The sequence below is a fragment of the Aspergillus pseudoviridinutans genome (genome assembly GCF_018340605.1).
Source record: "Aspergillus pseudoviridinutans IFM 55266 DNA, scaffold_3, whole genome shotgun sequence".
NCBI classification, from domain to species: domain Eukaryota; kingdom Fungi; phylum Ascomycota; class Eurotiomycetes; order Eurotiales; family Aspergillaceae; genus Aspergillus; species Aspergillus pseudoviridinutans.
The window spans coordinates 1,436,453-1,457,731 of record NW_025091283.1 but is presented as its reverse complement, the minus strand read 5'-3'; the positions used below and the strand labels follow the sequence as shown (position 1 = coordinate 1,457,731).

The 21,279-nt window shown below is 49.6% G+C and overlaps 11 protein-coding genes across 11 annotated transcripts; 3 read left to right on the top strand and 8 right to left on the bottom strand.

Moving 5' to 3' along the window:
* Positions 1-60: 60 nt before the first annotated feature.
* Asppvi_004260 (PMF1/NNF1 family protein) lies at positions 61-896 on the bottom strand (the record flags this gene model as incomplete). Its single annotated transcript, XM_043300215.1, has 2 exons — positions 61-355; positions 427-896. The coding sequence occupies 2 exons, from the start codon at positions 894-896 to the stop codon at positions 61-63; spliced, it is 765 nt and encodes a 254-aa protein (XP_043156150.1).
* Positions 897-1,096: 200 nt separating this feature from the next.
* On the bottom strand, positions 1,097-2,367 carry Asppvi_004259 (putative cAMP receptor-like protein; the record flags this gene model as incomplete). The annotated part of the gene is made up of 4 exons (XM_043300214.1): positions 1,097-1,375; positions 1,441-1,944; positions 2,016-2,217; positions 2,294-2,367. 4 exons carry the CDS (start codon positions 2,365-2,367, stop codon positions 1,097-1,099), a joined length of 1,059 nt encoding a protein of 352 aa, XP_043156149.1.
* Positions 2,368-4,117: 1,750 nt separating this feature from the next.
* Positions 4,118-5,263, bottom strand: Asppvi_004258 (cyclin-dependent serine/threonine-protein kinase phoA; the record flags this gene model as incomplete). Its single annotated transcript, XM_043300213.1, has 2 exons — positions 4,118-5,044; positions 5,219-5,263. The coding sequence occupies 2 exons, from the start codon at positions 5,261-5,263 to the stop codon at positions 4,118-4,120; spliced, it is 972 nt and encodes a 323-aa protein (XP_043156148.1).
* A 555-nt stretch (positions 5,264-5,818) lies between these two features.
* Asppvi_004257 (putative SIR2 family histone deacetylase) lies at positions 5,819-6,964 on the bottom strand (the record flags this gene model as incomplete). Its single annotated transcript, XM_043300212.1, has 1 exon — positions 5,819-6,964. One exon carries the CDS (start codon positions 6,962-6,964, stop codon positions 5,819-5,821), a length of 1,146 nt encoding a protein of 381 aa, XP_043156147.1.
* A 557-nt stretch (positions 6,965-7,521) lies between these two features.
* On the top strand, positions 7,522-8,796 carry Asppvi_004256 (PQ-loop repeat-containing protein; the record flags this gene model as incomplete). The annotated part of the gene is made up of 2 exons (XM_043300211.1): positions 7,522-7,577; positions 7,671-8,796. 2 exons carry the CDS (start codon positions 7,522-7,524, stop codon positions 8,794-8,796), a joined length of 1,182 nt encoding a protein of 393 aa, XP_043156146.1.
* A 336-nt stretch (positions 8,797-9,132) lies between these two features.
* Positions 9,133-10,665, bottom strand: Asppvi_004255 (co-chaperone SGT1; the record flags this gene model as incomplete). The annotated part of the gene is made up of 2 exons (XM_043300210.1): positions 9,133-9,720; positions 9,814-10,665. 2 exons carry the CDS (start codon positions 10,663-10,665, stop codon positions 9,133-9,135), a joined length of 1,440 nt encoding a protein of 479 aa, XP_043156145.1.
* Positions 10,666-11,132: 467 nt separating this feature from the next.
* Positions 11,133-13,529, bottom strand: Asppvi_004254 (terpene cyclase/mutase family protein; the record flags this gene model as incomplete). The annotated part of the gene is made up of 4 exons (XM_043300209.1): positions 11,133-11,223; positions 11,279-12,724; positions 12,789-13,252; positions 13,323-13,529. 4 exons carry the CDS (start codon positions 13,527-13,529, stop codon positions 11,133-11,135), a joined length of 2,208 nt encoding a protein of 735 aa, XP_043156144.1.
* Positions 13,530-14,151: 622 nt separating this feature from the next.
* Asppvi_004253 (putative meiosis-specific topoisomerase Spo11) lies at positions 14,152-15,664 on the top strand (the record flags this gene model as incomplete). Its single annotated transcript, XM_043300208.1, has 7 exons — positions 14,152-14,437; positions 14,489-14,555; positions 14,612-14,720; positions 14,779-14,865; positions 14,923-15,003; positions 15,068-15,139; positions 15,191-15,664. The coding sequence occupies 7 exons, from the start codon at positions 14,152-14,154 to the stop codon at positions 15,662-15,664; spliced, it is 1,176 nt and encodes a 391-aa protein (XP_043156143.1).
* Positions 15,665-16,021: 357 nt separating this feature from the next.
* On the bottom strand, positions 16,022-16,596 carry Asppvi_004252 (E2 ubiquitin-conjugating protein UBC7; the record flags this gene model as incomplete). Its single annotated transcript, XM_043300207.1, has 2 exons — positions 16,022-16,275; positions 16,350-16,596. The coding sequence occupies 2 exons, from the start codon at positions 16,594-16,596 to the stop codon at positions 16,022-16,024; spliced, it is 501 nt and encodes a 166-aa protein (XP_043156142.1).
* Positions 16,597-17,213: 617 nt separating this feature from the next.
* Positions 17,214-18,498, bottom strand: Asppvi_004251 (scramblase family protein; the record flags this gene model as incomplete). Its single annotated transcript, XM_043300206.1, has 2 exons — positions 17,214-18,299; positions 18,358-18,498. 2 exons carry the CDS (start codon positions 18,496-18,498, stop codon positions 17,214-17,216), a joined length of 1,227 nt encoding a protein of 408 aa, XP_043156141.1.
* A 1,596-nt stretch (positions 18,499-20,094) lies between these two features.
* Asppvi_004250 (mitochondrial 54S ribosomal protein bL27m) lies at positions 20,095-20,982 on the top strand (the record flags this gene model as incomplete). Its single annotated transcript, XM_043300205.1, has 1 exon — positions 20,095-20,982. One exon carries the CDS (start codon positions 20,095-20,097, stop codon positions 20,980-20,982), a length of 888 nt encoding a protein of 295 aa, XP_043156140.1.
* Positions 20,983-21,279: the final 297 nt, after the last annotated feature.

Here is a 21,279-nt window from a genome sequence, read left to right as displayed (position 1 = left end):
TTCATGAATCAGAGTAAACTTTCGTCGCTTGTGCAAGGTGTTCAGTCACCTGGAGCCTGTTCATATCTCTGGCCTGGCCTTGACTTCTTCGTCCATCTTTAATGCCTCTTGGCGAAGGCCATTCTCCTTGCTGAAGTGCGAGGCTGCAGCCGCAGCACCTTCCACGTCAGCAACAATAGACTCGAGACTCAACAGTAGCCTTTCGATCTCCGCTCTCTGGCCTTGTATATGCTGGGCTAGCTCTGCGTTCTGAGCTTCGGTTGCCTGAATTCTCGCGTTCAAAGACGACTGGGTTTCTTGCAGGTAAGGTGTCAGATGCGCGCGATATAGTTCGTCCGGGGTTAATGTATGCGGACTATATCCAGTATCAAGTGGTTAGCAGACCAGTAACCCAAGAACAACCCATCAATCAGCAACAAGACATACGCTACACGACTTTCGCCTTGACCATTGTCCCTCCTATGCCTTGCCTCCCCGACCAGCCGATCGAGCTCATTCAGATGCCTCACTGCGTCACGTTCACGTATGATATCGTCAAATTCCGCCTTCGCGCTCTCCTCGAGCTTCGCGTTGAGTTGTCTCCATACTGATTCCAAACTAGCAGGGACATGTTTCGCAGGCGTCGGAAAGCACCCTGAAAAATTTGCGTATGAATTCGCGCGCAACGTTCGTGCGAGGGCCTGGCCGAAGACTTGCTGTAGACGCGACGCACGTGGGCCTGGTGTGAGTGGGACAGGAGCCGGAGGAGGCGGGGAGGGCGAAGCTGCTTGTCGTAGTTGATTGGCATTGGTGGATTGAGTATCTTCTGCCATTTTCGCTTCAAGGCGATTCTTCTTGTTGTGATCTTGCAGACAGATTGGTCCGTCTGGCGATGTTGATTGTGGGGTGTGGGACATTGGATCTACGAGGAAGGGGTACGTGATAAACACGTGACATTCATGTAGTATCCATGCGCCGTCCCGTCCGGTCCGACATAGATTTCTCTGTTCGCAGACAGGACCAGACATTGATTTATGGTATTTTTTTTTTTTTAAAAAAAAAAATCAATATAAAACTACAGAAACTATCCTGGGAACCATTACTATTTCAAAACAGGTTAACCCGTCAATGCCCGAGTGCTGTCGTTCCCATGAGAATGGAGCCTTCCGACGGCCCCATGTCCAGTGCTGATGTGTTGGGATGAACCTTTATGTACTGAATGTCGCGATTTGATTTTTGCAAAAGCCTCTTTGAACGCAGGCCACGAGATCGATATGTAGATGATACTATTCCAAAACCCTTGTAGTGGAAGGACGAAACTGGACGTATAATTCATGCCGAAGTTGACGTTGTGAGGATAGATCAACGCGTACAATCTGTTGATTGTGGAGGGTACCTATTCCAAGTATCAATATTAGTCAAACGTGCTACTCACACCATTGTTGATGATGCTGAACTGACCCATGTGACAAGCAGTGCGATGAAGAAAAGCATCGCATATTTGGTATAGGCCCAAGCGGCCGAGTTCACGTCTCTCGCCGTCGCGCGACGCTGAGCGTATGGGTCATGCTGGCTGCTTCTCAAAGTCCGCATTGGCACATTTTCGTCGTTGCCAGAGGCGCTGCCACCTTCAATGGTTACAGAGTAGGGCGAGTATGGGTTGAGGTATCGATGCGGTATATGGCTGGCACTCGTGATGGTCAATCGATTGGATTCACTTCCAGAATGTGTGATCTCGCTGGTGACATGTATCTCTGTCTTTTTGGAAAAAGCGGGCTCCATAGGACTGTCAATTTCGCCGCAAGAATCCGAACACCCAGCCTCCTCGAGTTGCCGTCGTTTTTCAAAAATCACTCTGCCAGCACGCAGATAGATGGCAAATGTCAAGAAAATGACGAACCAGACTGGACCATAGAAGACCGCAATGCGAAGGAAATCCCAGGGGAGCGAGACCCAGCACCAGAGCTGTTAAGCGACAACGAGTTAGAGAGTGACTCGGCACAGCACTGATTCCCCTACAACAATGTTGCACTTACTATGGCTGAGCCGTAAACCTTTCCTCGAGCCTCGGTTTCTATGAAGAAATAAACGAATGCCGGTATGAAGGGGAGGCCATAGCAGAATAGCACGTATTTCCACTCTAGTTGTCGCAGCTGTTCTGAGTTATATTTGTGGAAGAAGGTCAAGTAGACATTGCATGCCATCGCAAGAGTCCACAACGCATCAGCGGGCATGAACCTGCGACATGTGAACATCAACCATCAGCATATGAGCTATGAGCACCAGACACCGGGAATCTGGCCGAGCTACTGACCATTGAATCAGAAACGCCTGGAACTGACAAAGGCAGCTGCTTGTCCCGTAGGCGATGCCCGATTGAGAGATCATCGTGGCTACATTTGCCATGATATTTCCCCATGACGCATAAAATACAAGACGATTGATCGGCTTGCGAAAGGAGCTCGACGCGAGGAAAGAGATGATTATGATACTTGTTCCAGCGACAGAGATCGCAGAGCATATACGTTCTGTCGTCGATATGGCGAACAATTCTCGCTGTGAGAGCGTCATGACGCCAAGAACATGCTGATCAGACCGGCCACTATCCAAGGATCTTCGTCAGATTTATGCAAGGAATGGAAAATAGGAAAAAGGAATGAGAGGGGCAGTAAAGGAAGAAAAGATGGAAGAGAGTACAGTGATAGGTACGATCCAAGGTCTCATCAGAGTCCGTGGCACACTTAGGGCTGAAGGCGAATCGACTCTTTGGGAAACCTTGTCCGTAACTGTGTATGATATCAAGACTCTGTTTAGAGTTTATCGAATCAATATTAGACAGGTCCCTTCAGGATTCAGGACTCGGCCCTTGTGGATAATATAGCCACTGCTCGGCAGGGAGTCTAGTCTGCTCACATGCTCTTGTCGAAGGAAGACAAACCATGTTCGATACCTAATAATCAATTTCGAGGGCTACCAATGATAGCAGAAGGACTGCCTGTCGTCAGCGGAGCGGGAACAAAGCATGAAACGATTCGGTCTTCTAGATTTTCTTGAGTCGGCCAATCCCAAGTCAGAGATTCGGTGGCTAAGCTTAAGCTGCCTTTCTCATTCTTCTTCCATGTGGCCTAGTGGAGCATGGGAAATTTGCGGGGATGTTGATCCCCGAGTCTGTTCCCTGTACTTCTCGTATTAGATCTAGTGGTTTTATTCTAATGGACAGGAAATACGAACAGGATGATTCATCATTCAGACTCTGGCAAACCTAAATAGTCGCTCATAGAATCAACACAAGGAATTGGTCCTCAATTATCATAAGTAACTATGAATAAAGACTGCCTCCATGGGAATAAAAAGGGACGCAGAGCGAAACACAAAGGAAAAAGCAAATCCACCCTCGTCTTATGCATATCAAACCTCACAAGCATCTTTTAGCGAGGATGGAGGAAGAAGGCTGTGTACATTCATTCACCATCTTGGAACAAAGGTGTGAATTGACGATCAGTACCTAATACGTACTCCATAGTATCTCCCTCTGTAGTGGATCAGTCAATGCTTTATTTTAAGGTGAATCGAGCCGACGCCACACCTTTCTTTTCTACCTAATTGTGGTCCACCCAGCTGAACTTGAGAACAATGATGTTGGACTGATCCAGTTTTCTATTTGACAGTGGTAGAATAACCGGATTCTCTTAATCATGCAAGGGGTTCGCGAAACTTCGAAGCTATCAGAAACCACCTAACTGTCCGGTCATAGCGGTCTCTTTCTTCACCTTGTTTGCGGCGTCTACGTATCAGATCACAACTCGGAGCAAAAATAAGCGTATCTGTATACTTGTGCTTCAAAGATACCGCTTAGTACAGTACTTGAAAGATGGTAAATCTTTAAATAGAACACAAAACGCTATTCACAATGCCCTACAAGTCGGCTACCTTTGTCTCTTGCAAAAGCCAAACATGCATATCAAAACGTCAAAAGCTGCCAATATTAGCACCGATGTCCTTCCTCGGGTATAACGCCACTCTCCCCCATGTTGAACCTATGACCATCATCTCATTGTGCCCACTTTGGAAATATGAATTCAGCAGGAGTAAAAAGAGGTAAGAGGAGGCGATTTGATCGGGGGTTTCCCTGACACATTTAGTACGCCTGCTGTGGTGGGACCATCCCTCCGTAACCTCCAGCCATTTGTTGCTGTTGCTGTTGCTGTTGTTGTTGCTGCTGCTGCTGCAACTGAGCCTGTAATTGAGGTAGGTCATGGAACCAAGGGTGCTGCAGTGCGTCCGCTGCACTAATGCGCATCTCCGGCCGTAATTGAAGCATCCGATTCAGCAGATCGAGCCCAAGGGGGTCAATCTGAGGCAGAATAAGTCCCAGATCCTGTGTCGCATATACGTGGAAATTCGGCTTGTACTCCGGTAGCTGAGAGATACCGGGCCACGAACGCTCCGACGGTGTGCCCATCAGACGGAAGATCTTCTGCAATTGGTCCTCGTTGGTCGTCCCGGGGAACAGAGGACGGCCGGTGTACAATTCTGCCATGATACATCCGGCGGACCAGATATCAATGCTTGTGTTATACGTTCTGCTGCCCAGCAGCACGTCCGGAGCACGATACCACAGTGTCACCACTTCGTTGGAGAAGGTGTTAACAGGGATGCCGAAAGCACGGGCCAGACCGAAGTCGCCCAACTTGAGCTGACCCTTCTTATTAATGAGGAGATTCTGAGGCTTGAGGTCTCGATGGAGAACCCGGTTCTCATGACAAAAGGCGATGCCCTTGAGAAGCTGGTGCATAAATGACTTGATCGTGGCGTGGTCCAGCTGACCTCGGTCGCCTCGTGTATCCATGTACTTCTTCAGGTCTTTATCCATATATTCGAACACAAGCATGAGCTTGTTCTCCGTATGAATCACATCATAAAGTGAAACAATACTCTCATGCTTCAATTCCTTCATCAACGAGATCTCTCGAATGGCTGTCGATGGTGTTCCTTCCTCCGAATCAAGATGAATCTCCTTCAACGCCACCAGCTCGCCGGTCTGGCGGTTGCGTCCTTTAAAAACCTGCAAAGATTGAGTCAATATCGCTGGGAGAATTGAATGAGATGCGCAGGCGGGGAAACGGAAGGAGAATCGAACGTACGGTAGCATATGTACCTTCACCCAGCTAGAGACGAAGCACAAGTTAGTACTGGCCTCCCTTTACAATATTTCATCCGTCATAGAAGTGTCACACACCTTTTCCAGCTGCTGGAAAGAGCTGGGTTGCTGCGCCTTGTCCATCGTCTGGGAAGAGATGGTACCTCTATTTGTGACGGACGTCTGTTGGGTCGAGGCCTTTGGGCGTTGGTTACTGAAAAGAAAGGATTTGGGAGACACAAGGGTAGATACGATTTCAGAAAAAGAAGAAGGGTTGTTGTACTCTGAAMGAGAATCCCTTGCGGTTCTGGATGGGGTCCGATAGTCCATGCTCGGAGGTGATCTGATCGCAACTTGTTTGAACCAGCCCCGCGCGGCCTATCTTGGGATGGCAAATCGCGGGCGGTTGCTTATCCACCTGGGCGGCTCTATCAATAGGGACTCCAGCGCCTGTAACTGACCAATCTTCCATCTATATAATCGAATCTGAGAGATTTTCACTATTTTAAGTAAACATCTTTTATTTGTGACATTCGAAGGTGTTCTATATAGTTCTGGTTCCGTTGTGCTTTTTAACAAGAAACTGTTTCTGGGGTACATAGATGGCCCTAAGTGTTAATTATCTATAATCCTATGCATATATGAACCTGTTCTGAATATATCCAATGTACATGGCATACAGTTCTCGGCTCTATACGTTCATCCATAATTGAAATTGGGGAGCAGCGACACCACAGGAGGAAGAATCGCCTCGGACGGAAAGCTGCAACGGACATGGGAGGATGAGACATCGCTACTCGTCCCAAATAGGACCGATTCATTCCTGACGCCTCCCAGATTGATTATGGCTATAGGCATCCCTCTCCTGTGGGCTCTCTCAACTAATCGCCATGCTGAATACGTAGCAAGACTGCTTCCTAGAATCAGTAGCCTCCCTGCATCATCGATGGCCTCTTCAGCAGCTGATTTCACTCCAGAGTCAATATTTTCCCCAAACATGACGACCGCAGGTTTCAGGATGCCAGCTGTAGATGAAGACAGCCATGCCCCATCCTTTTCCACCTCTACCCTGGCCCGTGTGCCGTCCTTCAGTCTTGGAGGGTTCTCCAAGCAGGTAGGACAAGACGGGTACCTAAACGTGGAGTATGGAGCCTCAGCCAGGTCCACGTCACCATCTGGATTTAGCTTAAACCCCTTCCTTCTCTGTTCTTCTGGATTGTTGGTGTCGAGCGCCCCTGCTTCGACCATCCGGGCAAGAAACTCCGCCCAGGCGGGGTTGAGCCTCTCGAGTGACTTCTGAAACTCAGCGCGTGAGAATTGGTTTCGACAGCTAATGCAGACAACAGACTTCAAGTGGCCATGAAGCTCAACGGTCGATAGCTCGGGATGTGCAATTGAGTGGAAGGAGTCAACATTCTGCGTCACAACGGAACTGATGAAGCCCTTGGCGCCGAGGTCCCGGATGGCCTGGTGCGTCGAGTTGGGCTGAGCTTTCAGCAATCCAGGCCACCCAACAAAGCTTCGAGCCCAGTATCTCTTGCGAGACTCGTGCCGTGAAACAAATTCGTGAAAATATATAGGTCTGTAGGATTTGTTCGTGACGTAGGTGCCGTTTTCTCCTCGATAGTCGGATAGTCCAGACGCTACTGAAATACCAGCACCAGTCAAAAGAACGGCCTGGGAATGTCGGCCAACATCCACTCCGCGAAGGTACGGGGACGGAGGAGCTGTGAAAAATGATAAGATGGCATTGATCGCTCCTGAAAGTGTGCTGGCAGATGGCGGTACAATAATCGGTGGAGGCAGCGGACCGGTCAACGGTATACGGATCGAGGGTTTCGTCATTGAAGACGCATTGTTGGCTGAGGGAAGCTACGCAGGTCAAAGCGATCGTAAGCAATTGACCTGTTTTGCTATCCAAATGGTTCAGTGCAGTACGGGGTGGTCTACTTCCACGGGGACTGGATAGCTTTATTATGGTAGACCCGTGGATATGATGTAACTTGAGTTAATCGCATAATGACTAATCTTGATGTCACATGATGCGATATTATCTAGTGTGCGAGCTGGTGTCAAACCCTGCAAAATGAACAGGAAAATAGAGAGCTTGAGGTTTCCAGACGGAGGTGAAGATGAATTTATAAATATATTATTGGAAAGCAAGCCTTCTATACGAGTGAAGTCCGACACCTGGTCCAAAGAACATAGTATGGGTCTGAATTTCCCCGGATATTAGCACGTGACTGATCCAGAGCAGAGTCTTCGAACGTCACAGCCTTCATTCCCAAATATTATTCGAATTCGGCGTGCCGATAGCATTTCCTTGTCTTTTATAAGCAGTTCTTGAGTCGTCTGAGTGAATTGGAATCTGGTCAAATTCGTCGGCTTCGTCCTCTTTGGACATGTTTCCCTCCCAGGCTGGCAATCTAGATCTAGATGCTCTTAGTGGCATTTGCGGGTATGATTTTAAGCTCTTCGCTTTCCATTGTAACAAGACGGGAGGATCGATGCGGGAGGTATCCTTACAGTGATTACTGACTGGGGCATATAGGTCAATTTCCATTGCCTGCTGGGTCGTGGTTTTCTCGCCGCAGATCATTGAGAACTTCCGTCGTGGCTCTGCTGATGGTCTTTCTCTACTCTTTCTCGTGGTCTGGCTAGCAGGGGATGTTTTCAACATTCTTGGTGCCGTCCTTCAGGGCGTGCTGCCTACAATGATCATCCTCGCCGTCTACTACACCCTCGCAGACATTGTTCTTTTGGGCCAATGCTTCTACTACCGGGGATTCACGCTGCGGGATGAACTGTCTAGTCCCCCTTCTCCCGCAGAGATCATCACTGAAGAGGAGCCTTCGCCGAGTAGAAAGGCAACCGAGCGTACCTCTCTACTTCCTCCCAAGTCTAACGGCCACCCACATCACGTCCAAACCCAAGATCCTCACTATCAGGCCGGTCAGGCGGGCTCAGCAGCAACGACTACACAAATGCCGCCGTTACCATCGCATTCGGGCCATCGGCGACACTCTGCAACATCATTTCGAGAGATTATCCATCCGAACATCGACGCGACACATCTGTCACCTGTAACACCCTTCATTGAACCGACTTCCAAAAAGCCTTTGTCTGCTCGACGCATTTCCACTCTTCAGACTGTCCTTTTTAACGTCACTGCCATTTCACTTGTCTGCGCTGCAGGAGTGCTGGGCTGGTATGTCAGTCCTAGCTCTTCCAAGAACGAAGAATCAGAACCGCCTGGAGATGACGATTCATCCTCTCTTACTTTCGACACCCTAGGTCAGGTGTTTGGCTATCTCTGCGCCGCCCTGTACCTTGGCTCGCGTCTGCCCCAGATTCTTCTCAACTACCGGCGCAAATCTACGGAAGGGGTTTCACTGCTATTTTTCCTCTTCGCATGTATCGGCAACCTGACCTACGTACTGTCTATCCTGGCTTATTCCCCGGTCTGCAAGCGACACTCTCGCCACTCTCACCACTGTCGCCCCGGAGAAGCCGCTGCGCTCTACGGCCGATATGTGCTTGTTAATCTGTCGTGGTTGATAGGGAGCTTTGGAACTCTCTTGCTTGACATGTGTATTTTCATTCAATTTTTCTTGTACCAAGAAAACGGAGACGTGATAGATGAAATCAGTGCCCGTGACAGATTGGGGGGTAACTGATACAGATACAAGTCGGAGACGGATCGAGAAAAGGCGCTTAGTATGGAATTCTTCCTAGGGCTTCCGCTGATTAATTCACTGATTATGATACTCTGCTCGCAAAATGTATATATAGCTGAGAAAGAAGAGAAGGTTGTCATAAGATTCGTCAGAAAGGTATCTCTTGGTCATGTTATAGCCATGCGGTGAATTTGGATAGAAAGGACGACACCCGAAGCAGAACACCCGCTAGATGCAATGCGTACCCAATCGTAATGCTGTCAACGCTTTTCCCTCCCAGGCAGTCTACTGGAAACTAGATTAGGTGAATTAATCCTAGCTGTGAGCATGATCGACTTAGTCACTGGGTGGCCGTGCTTCCACTTTGCCTTGGCTCACTTCTTTCCAGTTGGTGCTCAACGACGTGCCCTGGCTCTCCACGTAACTCTTCACCATGGCCCGACGGGTGTCCGGGTCCGCGTTGGCATACAGCTTCTTAAAGAAAGCGTCCACTGGATCGCCAGTGCCGTAGTCAGAGTCGACGGAATTCGCGCCGTCGGATTCATCGCCACTGTCCTCACCACCAACTTTTGCATCTGTTTCTGCGTTCCGATCCTTATCCTTGCCTTTCGACTTCCTCGCTGTCAGGGTTGATGCGACTTTATCCCAATCTTTAGCGCCGTGGCGAGATGAGGTTGGGTAGGAAGGGCCGCTTTCCGCTGCCGGGGCTACTCCTACAACGGCTTGTCGATCAGAAAGTTTGGCGCTTGATGACGACGCTTCCAGTGCGCCCCATTTCTGGCCCGCTGTCTTTTTGCGTAAGAGAAGTTCGATCTTGGTTGACATCACTGAAACCTTTGATGCAGATGGATCAATCGGTGCGAACAGAGGATCCAGAGTAAAAGCATAGTCCGCGCCGGAGGGGAGCGGGAATTGAATGGCAGCCTGCAATGTTTCAGCGGTCAGCTCCGGATCAATAGCATGAGATCTGGGTAAAAAGGAAAAAGAAAAAGCCAGGGTCGCTTTTATTCCGCATACCGATTCATCCTTAAGTTCGGTGTCAACGCTGTCCTTGGGCACTCCCTTAATATAAAGTGTCACGACAACCGAGTCATGAGACTGATACCACTCATGCCGAACCTTTTCCGCTGAGGGACCAGTGGATGGTGAAGTGGTGGGCATCGCGGCTGAAGCCTTGCTTAATGCGGCCAGGCTCTGCGTTGTGGGGGTGTTTGTTTTTGTAGAATCTGTAGCCTTGTCGTCCGCCGAGGTGATCTGTGCCTGAGTACTTCCCTCCTCGACTTTACCAGCCTTGAAAGCATCGAGTTGCTCCTTGAGGTCCTTCTCAGATGGAATGGACACACCCTTGGGAAACTCTTCAACGGTGACCCTTGCTTTCTCATCGCCCTCGGCCAGCTTGCTCAGCTTTCCCTTAACTTTCAGTGTCCAAATGGGAAGCTCCTGCTCATAGCCTTTCTTGGAGGAGGAACGAGCAGCTGCACCACCAGCCATTGCATCCTTCACTTTCTCTGATCTATCTTGACCTCCTGTAGTTGTGCCAATCTTGTCCTGAATGGTGCTGAACACGAAAGCTGCGTCGCCGTATTGCTCAAGCTGATACAGGACGATGCCGCGTCTCATTTGTGCAGACAATATAAGCTCGCGTTTCGCTCGTTCTCGCGCAAGGGTAAGCGCGATTTCAGCATCTTGAAGCGCAGCGTGGAAGTTGGGACCTCCGTCTGCGGGCTTGAGCCGTGAAAAGGCAGTCGACCTCTTGATATAGTAGGCTGGGGCGCGGGGAAGCTCCGTCAGGGCTTGGGTGAAGTACCGGATGGCAGTGGGACAGTCAGAGTTGGCTAGGGCCTTGTCGCCTTCTGCCGCCGCGTTCATTCTGCTGTTTGCCTAAAGCTATTATTCTCGCTTTTGAAGATCTCCGCAATTAGCTTGGTTGAGAAGACGGCTATGTTGGCAAATGTTATTTGGAGTAGACACTTGACGTCGCCTCGGTTGGTGACCAGAAACTGACTATATGGAAATATTCTCGAATAAGGAAGCTCGCTCTTAGAAAAATGAAAAGAGTATAGCTTATGTATAGCTCTTTCTTGGTAGCTTGTTAGTTCTATGACTTTCTTTGGAGACTGCGGGGAGCACACGTGATGGCGTTAGCCCGATCAGGCAACTCATTTATACAAATCCGCTTGGTATATGGTATTATTATTAGGCTTAGCATTCCACTTTAATACAGACAGCAATCATTGCTGAAATTAACAGTATGTTGCATATGGTACACCCTGGAGACTCTGCGTACTATCCAGGCCTATGAAGGATTTGTCCAGCAGGCATGGCTCAAATTCTTCTCACATCAGTTCTTCGTTGCCGAACTTGCGGCTGTAAAGACCCAGAGCTCGAATGGGCCAGTAGAACTTGTAGTTGGGATACGAAATCATGCTAGGCCTGGGTCAGCTATTGCAGGGAATATGAGTTTGCAAACACAAATACTTACCAAGATTGGTTGAAAACGCCCTCAATGGATTCTTGCAACCACTCCCCGTTTGCTTGCTGCCGCGACATAAGCAGCTTCATGGCTTTCTGAAGTGGCTCCTTGTGCGGATATCCCGCCTCCATTAGTGCAAGACAAGCCCAAGCGGTTTGTGTTACTTGAGACTTTTCATGTTGAACGTACACATGTTTCTCACTGCTGAGATAAGACTCTCCCCATCCTCCGTCCTCCTTTTGCTTGGAGAGGAGGAACTCGCAGCCACGGCGCGCATACTCGCTGGTCTCGTAGGTTTCCCCAATACTGGCCAGGCTTTCTAAGGCAAACATGGCGGCATAGGTGAAGCAGATTCCCCAAGATCCGTACCAGCTTCCATCCCGTCTCTGCACGCGTTTGATATATTTCACAGCCTTGTCTTTCGCGGCCTTGATCTCGTCGGCCCGGTAGTCAGGGTAAAATCTGCTGAAAAGCGAAAGCGCGGTGACAGAAGCGGTGGTACATTCGGGATAGTCATAACCGATCATGATTCCGCCAAACACTTCCGCAGCATTGAGCCACTCGAGCTTCTCGGAGCCACGGGTGGTTTCGTACTCAGTGAAGCCGCCCGAGGGATTTTGCATCAGCAGTAAGCAGTCGACACTGTCTTTCAGTCGCTCCACGGAAATCAGCTTTGGATAGTTGTGCATCTCCTGTAGTTGGATTGTCGACCGCAAGCCCTCCGCTGTGCAATCGCTGACTGTATAGCCTTGTGTCTTGTTACTGAAAGGCCACGCGCCCTTTCGGTGTTGACGGTAACACTTTTCTTGATCTGGGACGTTCTCCCGAAGCTGATGGTCTTCAAGGAACTTCAAGGCTTTGGTGAGCATTGGTCGCCACTTGGGGTCATCTGCGAAACCGGCGACGACAATAGCTTGCGTGATGAAAGCGGTATCCCATACTTGGACTCCATTGGTTCCATTCATCAACATGCCTTCGTTCTTCATCCACATGTAATCATTCAGACGCTCACGATGGCGACGAACTGAATAGCTGTCTGGCCCATCATGGAAATAGCAAGCTACCATGTTCATCGGGTTGCTCACAGGGCCTAAGCCTGCATAGTCCGTATTCTCGTCCTCCATTCTAATCAACTCCCAGGTCCAATCCTCTGCGCGTTTCACCAATGCAGAAATTCGGAGGTAGGGATTCCACACAGAGACGATAAGTTGGTTGAGCAGGTTTAAAAGCCAAGTCTTGGGATAGTAATTATCGGCTTCATGGATCGAGTTCCGGTGACTTGCAAAGTTGATGGAGTCGTAAGGCTGAGTGTACAGCTCCTGGCGCAACTGTTTCGTGAGCGGATCCAGAGGGTGGGTGAATTTCTTGGACCATAGGTACGACATGGGCAAGAACACTTGACGTATATGGATCCACCACCGCCAAGGTGCAAAGGGAACCCAGTCCGGAAGCAGCCTACACCATTGTTAGACACTTGCGGGTGTTTGACAAGAAAATGCGCAGGTGGAATGCAACGTACCAAATCTCAGGCGGGACAGGATTGACGCACTCCCATTCCATGACACCGAGGACACTGAGCCAAAATTTCGCCCAGTGAGGTCCATATACGGCGCCGCCGAACTTATGTAAGAGCCCACGGGCTTTGATCATACGAGGATCGTCTTCGCTGACACCAATCAAGCGCAGTGCCACGTAGTTCATGCACGTACCAAAGACAGAGCTATGCGCCTCAATGTGCAAGCCCCAGCCGCCGTCTTCTGGGTGCTGACGAGCAAAGAGATACCTTTTGATCTCAGTCGCATACTCCGGCGGGATCGGAGTGTCGGTCACGTAGTACGTGATGATGAGGCCCGGCAGCAAGAACATCGGACCTCCGTACTCACAGGCCCAATTGCCTGGAGGAAGCTGCAATTTGGAGAAGAATTCCAAGCCATTCTCAGCACTTTGCAGTGGAGTTTTTGCTTTCGGCAGCTCTGGAAGTCCCTGAGGTAGAATAGTCAGTTCTTGTGTATGGCAAACACGCGGTTCTTGTCGGCAGGGGCGAGAGGGTTACCATAGGGAGTCCCAGAAAATGTTTGTCAGCGACTGATTGAGGCCATTTCTCATTCTCTTCATCAGACTCCAGGTAATGCCAGGTCTGACGGCCCCGATCATCTAACAACCTCCATCTTGAATAGTCTGTTTTGAGGTCTCCGTTCTCGTCAGGACTCAAGTGACCTTGAGCTGCAGTTCTCCACGGGGCAATGGCGCCTCCCGTCATTGTCTGCCTAGGGAGAACTTCAAATTCCAAGATTCTACCGTAAATGCTGAGGTTTATTTAATTACTTGATCAACTGATGAATGCGCAAACGATGAACAGGGGAATTAATGAAAAAAAAGGGCACCAATACTTGAGCAGATCACATGTAGATGTTGATATGCATATGCTTAGTCATCAGGGGCACAACTTAGCCATACGCATCAGGCAACACAGCTGAATCGGTGCTCCATCTGTATCTTAAGAGTGAAAATTATGGATGGAACAGAAATTAGTGCTTTGGTAGACAGACTAAAGTGTGCAGAAGTCGTTTTGTTAACAGCGCTGCTGAGTATAATCTTATTCTGGCCCAGTTTATAGACCAGATAGTTTCTGGAGGCAAGAAATATAGTTCTTCGAGCCTGAAAGAATCGAATTTACATTTAAGCAGTCCAAAAAGGCTTAATAAGATAAAATAGGACTTGTCATGGCATCAGCGAGGACTCCTGGATTCAGTAAAGGACGCGAGGCCCCCGAGTCCCTTCACTGCTGTCTCGCCTAGGTAGTCACTTGACTCTTGCTCATCAACTAGTTCTTCTTCCTCTATCGAGACACATAGTATACGACCATGAGCTGACTACTAGCAATGGAGAATACACTGGACAATGCTGAATCGAGCTCAGCTAGACTGTTCACGAATCAGGACCAGTTCCAGAAAGAGAGAGTTCAGAAGTTTATTGACAATGCACTCATACAGATTCTCGATGAGCTGCGGACGCCAAACGGTCGACCAACCTTGACATTGAAACGAAGATCCAGAGGAGTTTCCTTTACCATCAATCCCGAAAACCTTGCTCTGGGGACCGAGGAGGAAGAAAGACGATCATCCTACAGCTGGCCGGGTAGGAATGCTTATGAGGCTTGGAAGTTTAGTACGGAACATCTATTACTTTGAAGATCTGGATCAAAACTGAATTTGTTAGCTGCCATCATCCGAGGCATAGCAGTTATCGCAGAAGCAATCCATGCTGGTCTGGTAGTTTCCAAAAGGTATCAATTATCTGAAAACAAGGTAAGCCTCGAGCGCTGGCTGATTTGAGCAACAGAGACATCTATTACAGCGACCCAGCTTGTTTCGGTTCTCAGCAAATAGTTGACACGATAATTGATGATATTGCCCATACGGTTGGGGTTGATAGATGGGCGTTGAACGTGGTAATACGTTGAGGTCGACTATTTGACTCGAACGTCCAGCTGACATCAGATGGCACAGGAAGCGGTAGCTAAAGGGCTTGTTGCGGGATATTATCGTCTGATGACCAAAGCTGGTGAAGTAGTGGACGCTCGCTTATCTACCAAGGTAGTTCAGAATATTCACACTTCTCCCGCGAATGATAATGACGATGAGATGAGCTAGGATGTCCTGATACCGAAAACGGAAGACATTGAGGCAATTGACGCCTCCGAGGTGAAATGGGTCTTGATCCTGGAAAAAGAAGTAAGAGAGGATATATCAGCACGTATCTCACGCTGCCCACAGTGTGGTAACAGACCATTCCCAGGCAGTCTATCGTCGACTCTCGAGAAGCAGCTACCACACTAGAGCCGCGGCAGGCAAAGGTGTACTGGTAACAGTGAGTTTCTCAAGGCTAGAACCACGGTGTAGAAGCCGACGTGAAACACAGGGAAAAGGATATCCGGACCTGAGCACGCGAGCCTTTGTTCGAAGACTGCTTGATGAGACTAGACATCTCCCCGAGGAGGAAGGCCCGCGCTTTTACGCTCTCGTCGACAGTGACCCCGATGGCATGGCAATCATGTCAACTTATAAATATGGCTCGATGGCGCATGCGCGCGACAACGAGAAGCTCAATGTTTCCAAGCTTCGCTGGCTGGGACTCCGAACATCAGATGTCATTGGAGGTGCAGACTCCTTCGGGGACGAGGCTTTCATTCGCCTGAGCCCGAGGGACAGAAAGAAGGCTATTGCAATGCTGTCGAACAATCCCGTGTGGGCAGAAGATGGGCCAGAGCACGAATGGCGCGCAGAACTGCAGCAGATGCTCATGTTGAACTTGAAGGCGGAGATTGAGGTTCTCTACGATCGGCAGGAAGGACTTGAAGGGTGGATCGATAAGAAGATGACCACTCCAAGCTGATACAACGGGACAACGGATTGTCGCTTCGAAGCCGAAATTATAAAGTTTTCGATTGACAATTGATGGAATGTAAAGGAAACAAGAGGTCTATTCCGCGTCAACCTGTTACACAATAAGAACAAATATTAAGCCGAAAGCGACATGCTGAGTGATACAAATGATTGAAAAGAACATAAGACATCGGGAACACCAGAAACGCCATTTATCCGACCCAATCTCATAACCGCCCAAGCTTCGATGCTAGGAGTGCAAAATGTAGTGATACAAAACTCGTAGCAGAGCATGGCTCACAGCTTTATGTACAGCCCCAGGAATAAATACCATATATATCCATACAGCCCGTCCGCACGTTGTCCCCTACAGACCCAAGCCTTTCCTGACTTCATCACGAACCTTCCGTTCATACTCGCTTCTGCGTTCTCTCCACATTTTTGCCGCCTCGACGTTGGCAGGACTTTCGTCGTTGGGTTCTGCCAGCATACTCATGACGGAGATTAGGATTTTCTCCACACTCTGAATGGGCGACCACCGCTCGGAAGCATGCTCGTAATGGTTTGGATCATCGCCGGGAGGATGAAGAATAGATATGCAGACGGTTCCGTTGGGATAGACTGTTAGGAGGTCACGTCAGTCACCGCATGGACTCGCTGTTGAGTGAAGGGAGAAGAGGCACGTTATTTCTCACCATTCGGATGCCACACCCCACCACCGACAAATTTCATTGTTGGCGGGCTCAGCGGGTAATCTTTGGGAAACTTGAGCTCTGCTGCAAACACGCCTCCTTCGTACGGTGTACCCTCAGGACCTTGAATCAAGGCCTCCCAGTGAAACATATCATCCTCGCTGACCGGACCGGCAGTGATGCCGTCAGGTGGGTTTGTTGATAAGTTCTTATATTCGTGAAAGAGACGTTTCTGTGCGACGGACGACATTGTGTAGAGGAAGATCCAAAATTGAAGGAAAGTGAGCGAGCAGACTTTTGAGCCGTGCGACAAAGAGAAGGAAAAGCGTTGAGATTGCAGCCGAAGCCGTGGAAGTGGGCTGCGGAGAAGTGGTGATCGGTGTGGGGTTCAAAGATCCCGGTTCCCCAAATGTGGATGCTGTCTGAATAACCTCTAGTTATAGTTGAACCTGCAAAGAGTAGAGCGGACGGCCTAGAGATCGAGGGCCAGTGGGAGGATTGGAGAATGCTGCCGGAGGATATTAGTCCAAGTACTTTATAGCTAACGACAGAAATGGAAACGGGGTTCGCCAGTTGCCACCCGGCAAGTTTTTCAATTTGGCTTTCCCCCGAGGATCGGCCCGCAAGGACTGAAGACCGATCGTAAGTTCAATATGAGCCGCTGATTGCTGCACCTAATGAAAGGACAAGGTAAAGAAGGGCTTGACAGTCTCACATCGAAATAATATTTCTTATAATACATTATTAATCTACAAGGGGCGATCTATAATCTATATGGAGAATGATCTCGAGAGTTCCCATTGTTAACGAGAACCAAGAGAAACGAGCAGGAACGACATATGCCAGGGTATAATCTTATCGCCATCATCAAAACCAGTCATTGTCATCATTTCCTTCTTCGCCCTCATCATCTGGCTCCTCAATGTTCCAGGGATCTTCAGGCCCGCGAGAAAAAGGATCCTCCTGGTCCTCGGCCCATACATCCCCGTAAGGGCCCGCTTGACCGGGGTCTGATGATTGCTGGTCTGCCGAGTATGGCTGCTGTTCGGGTGAGGGAGGATGTTGCGGATTGCTGTCTCCAGCCATGCCTCTGGACAACGCATCGTAACCAGCCATCGCACCCGCACCCGCAGCTCCTGCAGTAGCACCTTCGGCAATTCCTCCAGCGGCGCCAGCCCTGCCAACGGTGCCCGCGGCCGCCTCACCTACAGCTCCAGCTTCGCCAGCAGCGGCACCACCGGCAGCGGCCTCTCCGCCAATGCCGGGTAACCAGATGGGCATGAAGCCAAAACCGCCAGCACCACTGTGACGACTAAAGTAATCGAAGTCAATGCTGACCGCAGTGGCCAGCATTACTGCCCGTTGATCCAGCGTCATTCCGGTTGGCGCGTTTGCTTGTGTGGTCGAATTCTCGGGCCCAAGAGCCGCAGAATCCATGCGAAGAGCATAAACACCTGTGTCTGTGAACAATTCCCGCGCGAAACCAACGAAATTCCGATTGACTGAGCCAATGAGTCGGCTGTCTGCCGAGCGTAGAGAGAAGTCCCATGACAAGAAGGGCTCATCGACATAGGCGAACTGATGGTATTCCCCAACATCTTGACCGCTGTCACTGGTCTGCGTCAATTGCATCTGCTGCGAATTTGATAACCCGGTCTGTGAAAGAGGTAACCTCTGAGTTCCCATCTCTGTGGCGCCAACAGGGGAGTGGTGATAGGTGAAAAGGTTGTATTTCCGCCGCAACGGCGCCCACTGCTGCTGTGCTTCTCCAATGACACGCATATCCCCTAATCCCAAAGGCGAAACGCGTGCATTTGAGCCCCCCGTAGCTTGGACAAGAGATCCTGAGGGTCCAGTCTGGACAGCGGTTGAAGACGAGAAGGTGCTTTTGGCAATATCAAGAGGGTCGTATACCCGAATGCGAGAGTTAATCCAAGAGAAGGGGCGGTGGAACTGAAAGGCGTTAGAAGAATCATTTCTGGTCCAATTCCACAAAAGGATATAGACTTACTCGAAGCACCTCGTTTTCGTGCCGATCAAACACATGCGTCACAAAACTTCGATGTGTTCGAAACCACTGTCGCGCCACCATATTTGCCATGCCTTTCTCTTGTTCGGCCATGTAGCCGATATGGTTTCCATTTGCATCCATGACGACGTATTTATTCGCCTGTTCAAATCCGCTGAGAATCCCTGGTTAGCTTTGACATGACCTTCCCTGCGATATATGAAGCTGCATACATCATCACATTCATCAACTCAAGCTGTCTTTGTATAACCAAACCAGAATTTGCCAATATCCCCATGGCCGGATGTGTCTCTTTGAGCACGCCATTGGGATCTTCTGGTATATGAACGGGAGAAAGTAAGGTGTTCTGGGCAGGGTCGTAGGTCGGATTTGGCCTGTTGGGTTCCGTAGTTGTTTGTTCAAATTGTTGGGGAGAGAGTGCTCCTCCGTTATGTGCTATGGGCCTTGATCTCCGTGTCAAATCTCGCGGAACTCGGGGGGACCGACGTCCTCTTGTGAACGAGCTCGCGAAAGCACGGCCAGGCACGGCCACCGACCCTATAAGATGCGTTCGTAGTCTTGAGCTCCACATAAAGGTGGTTACTCGAGGGGTGTGAATGAATAGACTTGACGTATGTTGGTTCTTGAGACTTAAGTAAATCCGTCTGTAACTTCCGCAAATGAAGACGAACACCTTTGGTAACTCTCGAGGAATAAGGTGGATGAAATGTCAAGCTGTGGCGGCGCAAAGAGGAATGACGAAGTTCGATTGTACTCTCGTACCGCACGGGATTAAGCGGAGATAAGGGGCCACGCAGAAGAAACCAGAAGACGTGCACAGTCAACAAGTGTCATGATTATACCCTTTAACCCGTTATGAATCCTACAAGGCCCTGATGAGTGTGAGACCCATTCCGATTTTGTAGAGAAAGAATTTATTGTTCTCACTCAACTGGAACGTCTCATAGTACTGACTGAGCTCATCACGGTTCCACATCATGGCTGGCGAAACGAATGACTGAGAACGCTGAATGAGATTGAATATACGTACAGCATAAAGTCTCGCTGAAGAAACAACACTGACCCTGCTGTTGATGCCCTACTCAATTCGTATGATTACAATAGACCTTTCCGAGCCAACTCAATCTTCCGCGCCGCCTCCCCAGGCTTGTAGCCTCCTTTCGAGATGCAGACAGCACTTCCTTCGCCCAATTCAATCTTATCTTCGACACTTGGATGCGCACATGGGCAATGATGAGGAAAGTCAACGCATGCGAGCGTCCCCGGACAGAGGTATTTGTTGCAGTTGGCTGATAAAGCGGCGCAACGAGGCGTTAGCTATATTGTCCTTGATTGAAAGCTAAAATCCTGTGCGACAACTCACTTCCTTCCCATAGCTGCTGGTATCTTAAACTGTCGCTGGCAGAATTTTGTGTGCCTTGTTGATGGTGTTCTTGATGACCACCTCCAAACATGTGCTCGAAGAACTGGAATTGCGCCTGAGCGACGGAGGCCAGAAGGAGTAGAGCCCCGAGGCATCTAACCCAGCTAGAAAGCATAGTGTTGGTTACCTTATTATAAAGAGCTAGGTTACTTATATGGAGAAGAAATGAAATATAAAAGATTCAGTTAATGATAGCTGAGTTGACAACAAACCATTCGTCCCTTGAAGCCAGCTATCTCAATGACACGTGACTATCCGCCAAGATTGTTGGAAAAAGTCGCGGATTTCCAACTGTGATGAGCTTCCGCAGTCCTCCCCGGTTGGGCATTGGAGTGACACCACTTTCTCCGCAGACCACAATGTTACAACCCAGACTGTTAGCACCCTTCCGGGCGCTCGAGCGTACATTTGCTTCTTCCCTCCGCTCGTCGCAGGCGATACACCACCCGCCTCGATCTTCGCTACTATTCCAACGAACCCCAATCTCCGCACCGTCTCCGATCTCGAAATTCCTCCTCCCTCTCTCTCATGTCCGTCACGCCTCTCATGCTACTCAGGGTACTGCAAACCGACACTCCCGTGATCCTGCTGGGAAGCGGCTCGGCGCGAAGAGAACCGGTGGTGAATATGTTGTCCCCGGTTGCATTATCTTCCGACAGCGCGGAACGAAGTGGTTCCCCGGCGAGAACTGTGCGATGGGCAGAGATCACACCATCTACGCCACAGAGGCTGGCTATGTGAGATATTACCTTGATCCCGAGCGGCATCCGGACCGGAAGTACATTGGTGTTTGCTTCGAGAAGGAAGGAAAGCTGCCCACACCGCGGAACGCTCCGACGAGACGGAAGTTGAACAGAACCGCGGTCCCTCGCCTCCCTGATGGCCCAGAAGCCGCTGCTCAGTCAGATTTGATTGCAACCATTGAAAATGGTACGATGGTCTCCAGCGTGGAGGCCGCCAATGCTGCCACAGGGCCCCAGCTGCGTCCTGGATACATGTACCGTGAGGCGAACTGGCAGATTGGTCGCGCTGCTGAGAAGGCCGGCATCACCGCCAAGCCCTATAGACGCAAGAATCGCTGGCTGGCCTGGAGAAAGAGGCAGGCTAGGGCCGATCGTGCTGCCCAGATGAAGAGCCTTAAGAGCAAGAAGAAGGCCGCGAAGAAGGGCAAGGGTGGCCGTTAGTTGATTGATAAGTTCTCTTCCCTTCAGCAACATATTATCAGAGCTCTTTGTATTACTCATTCGTGGGGGTTTAAGGTGTTTCTTGTATTATAGAGATTGTCACATGGACCAAATTACCTCAAATTGTATCATGTGTCCGAGTCCTCGAACAAGCAGCAAACAAGACCAGAATCGTAAACCTGAATTGTATTTGTTGTCTAATTTGGGTTGTTCCAAAGAGCGAGAATTAGATGCTCTGTCAAGAAACACGCATTTGGAGAAGTATAGCAGAAGAATGCCGGGTATCTATTCAAGTCT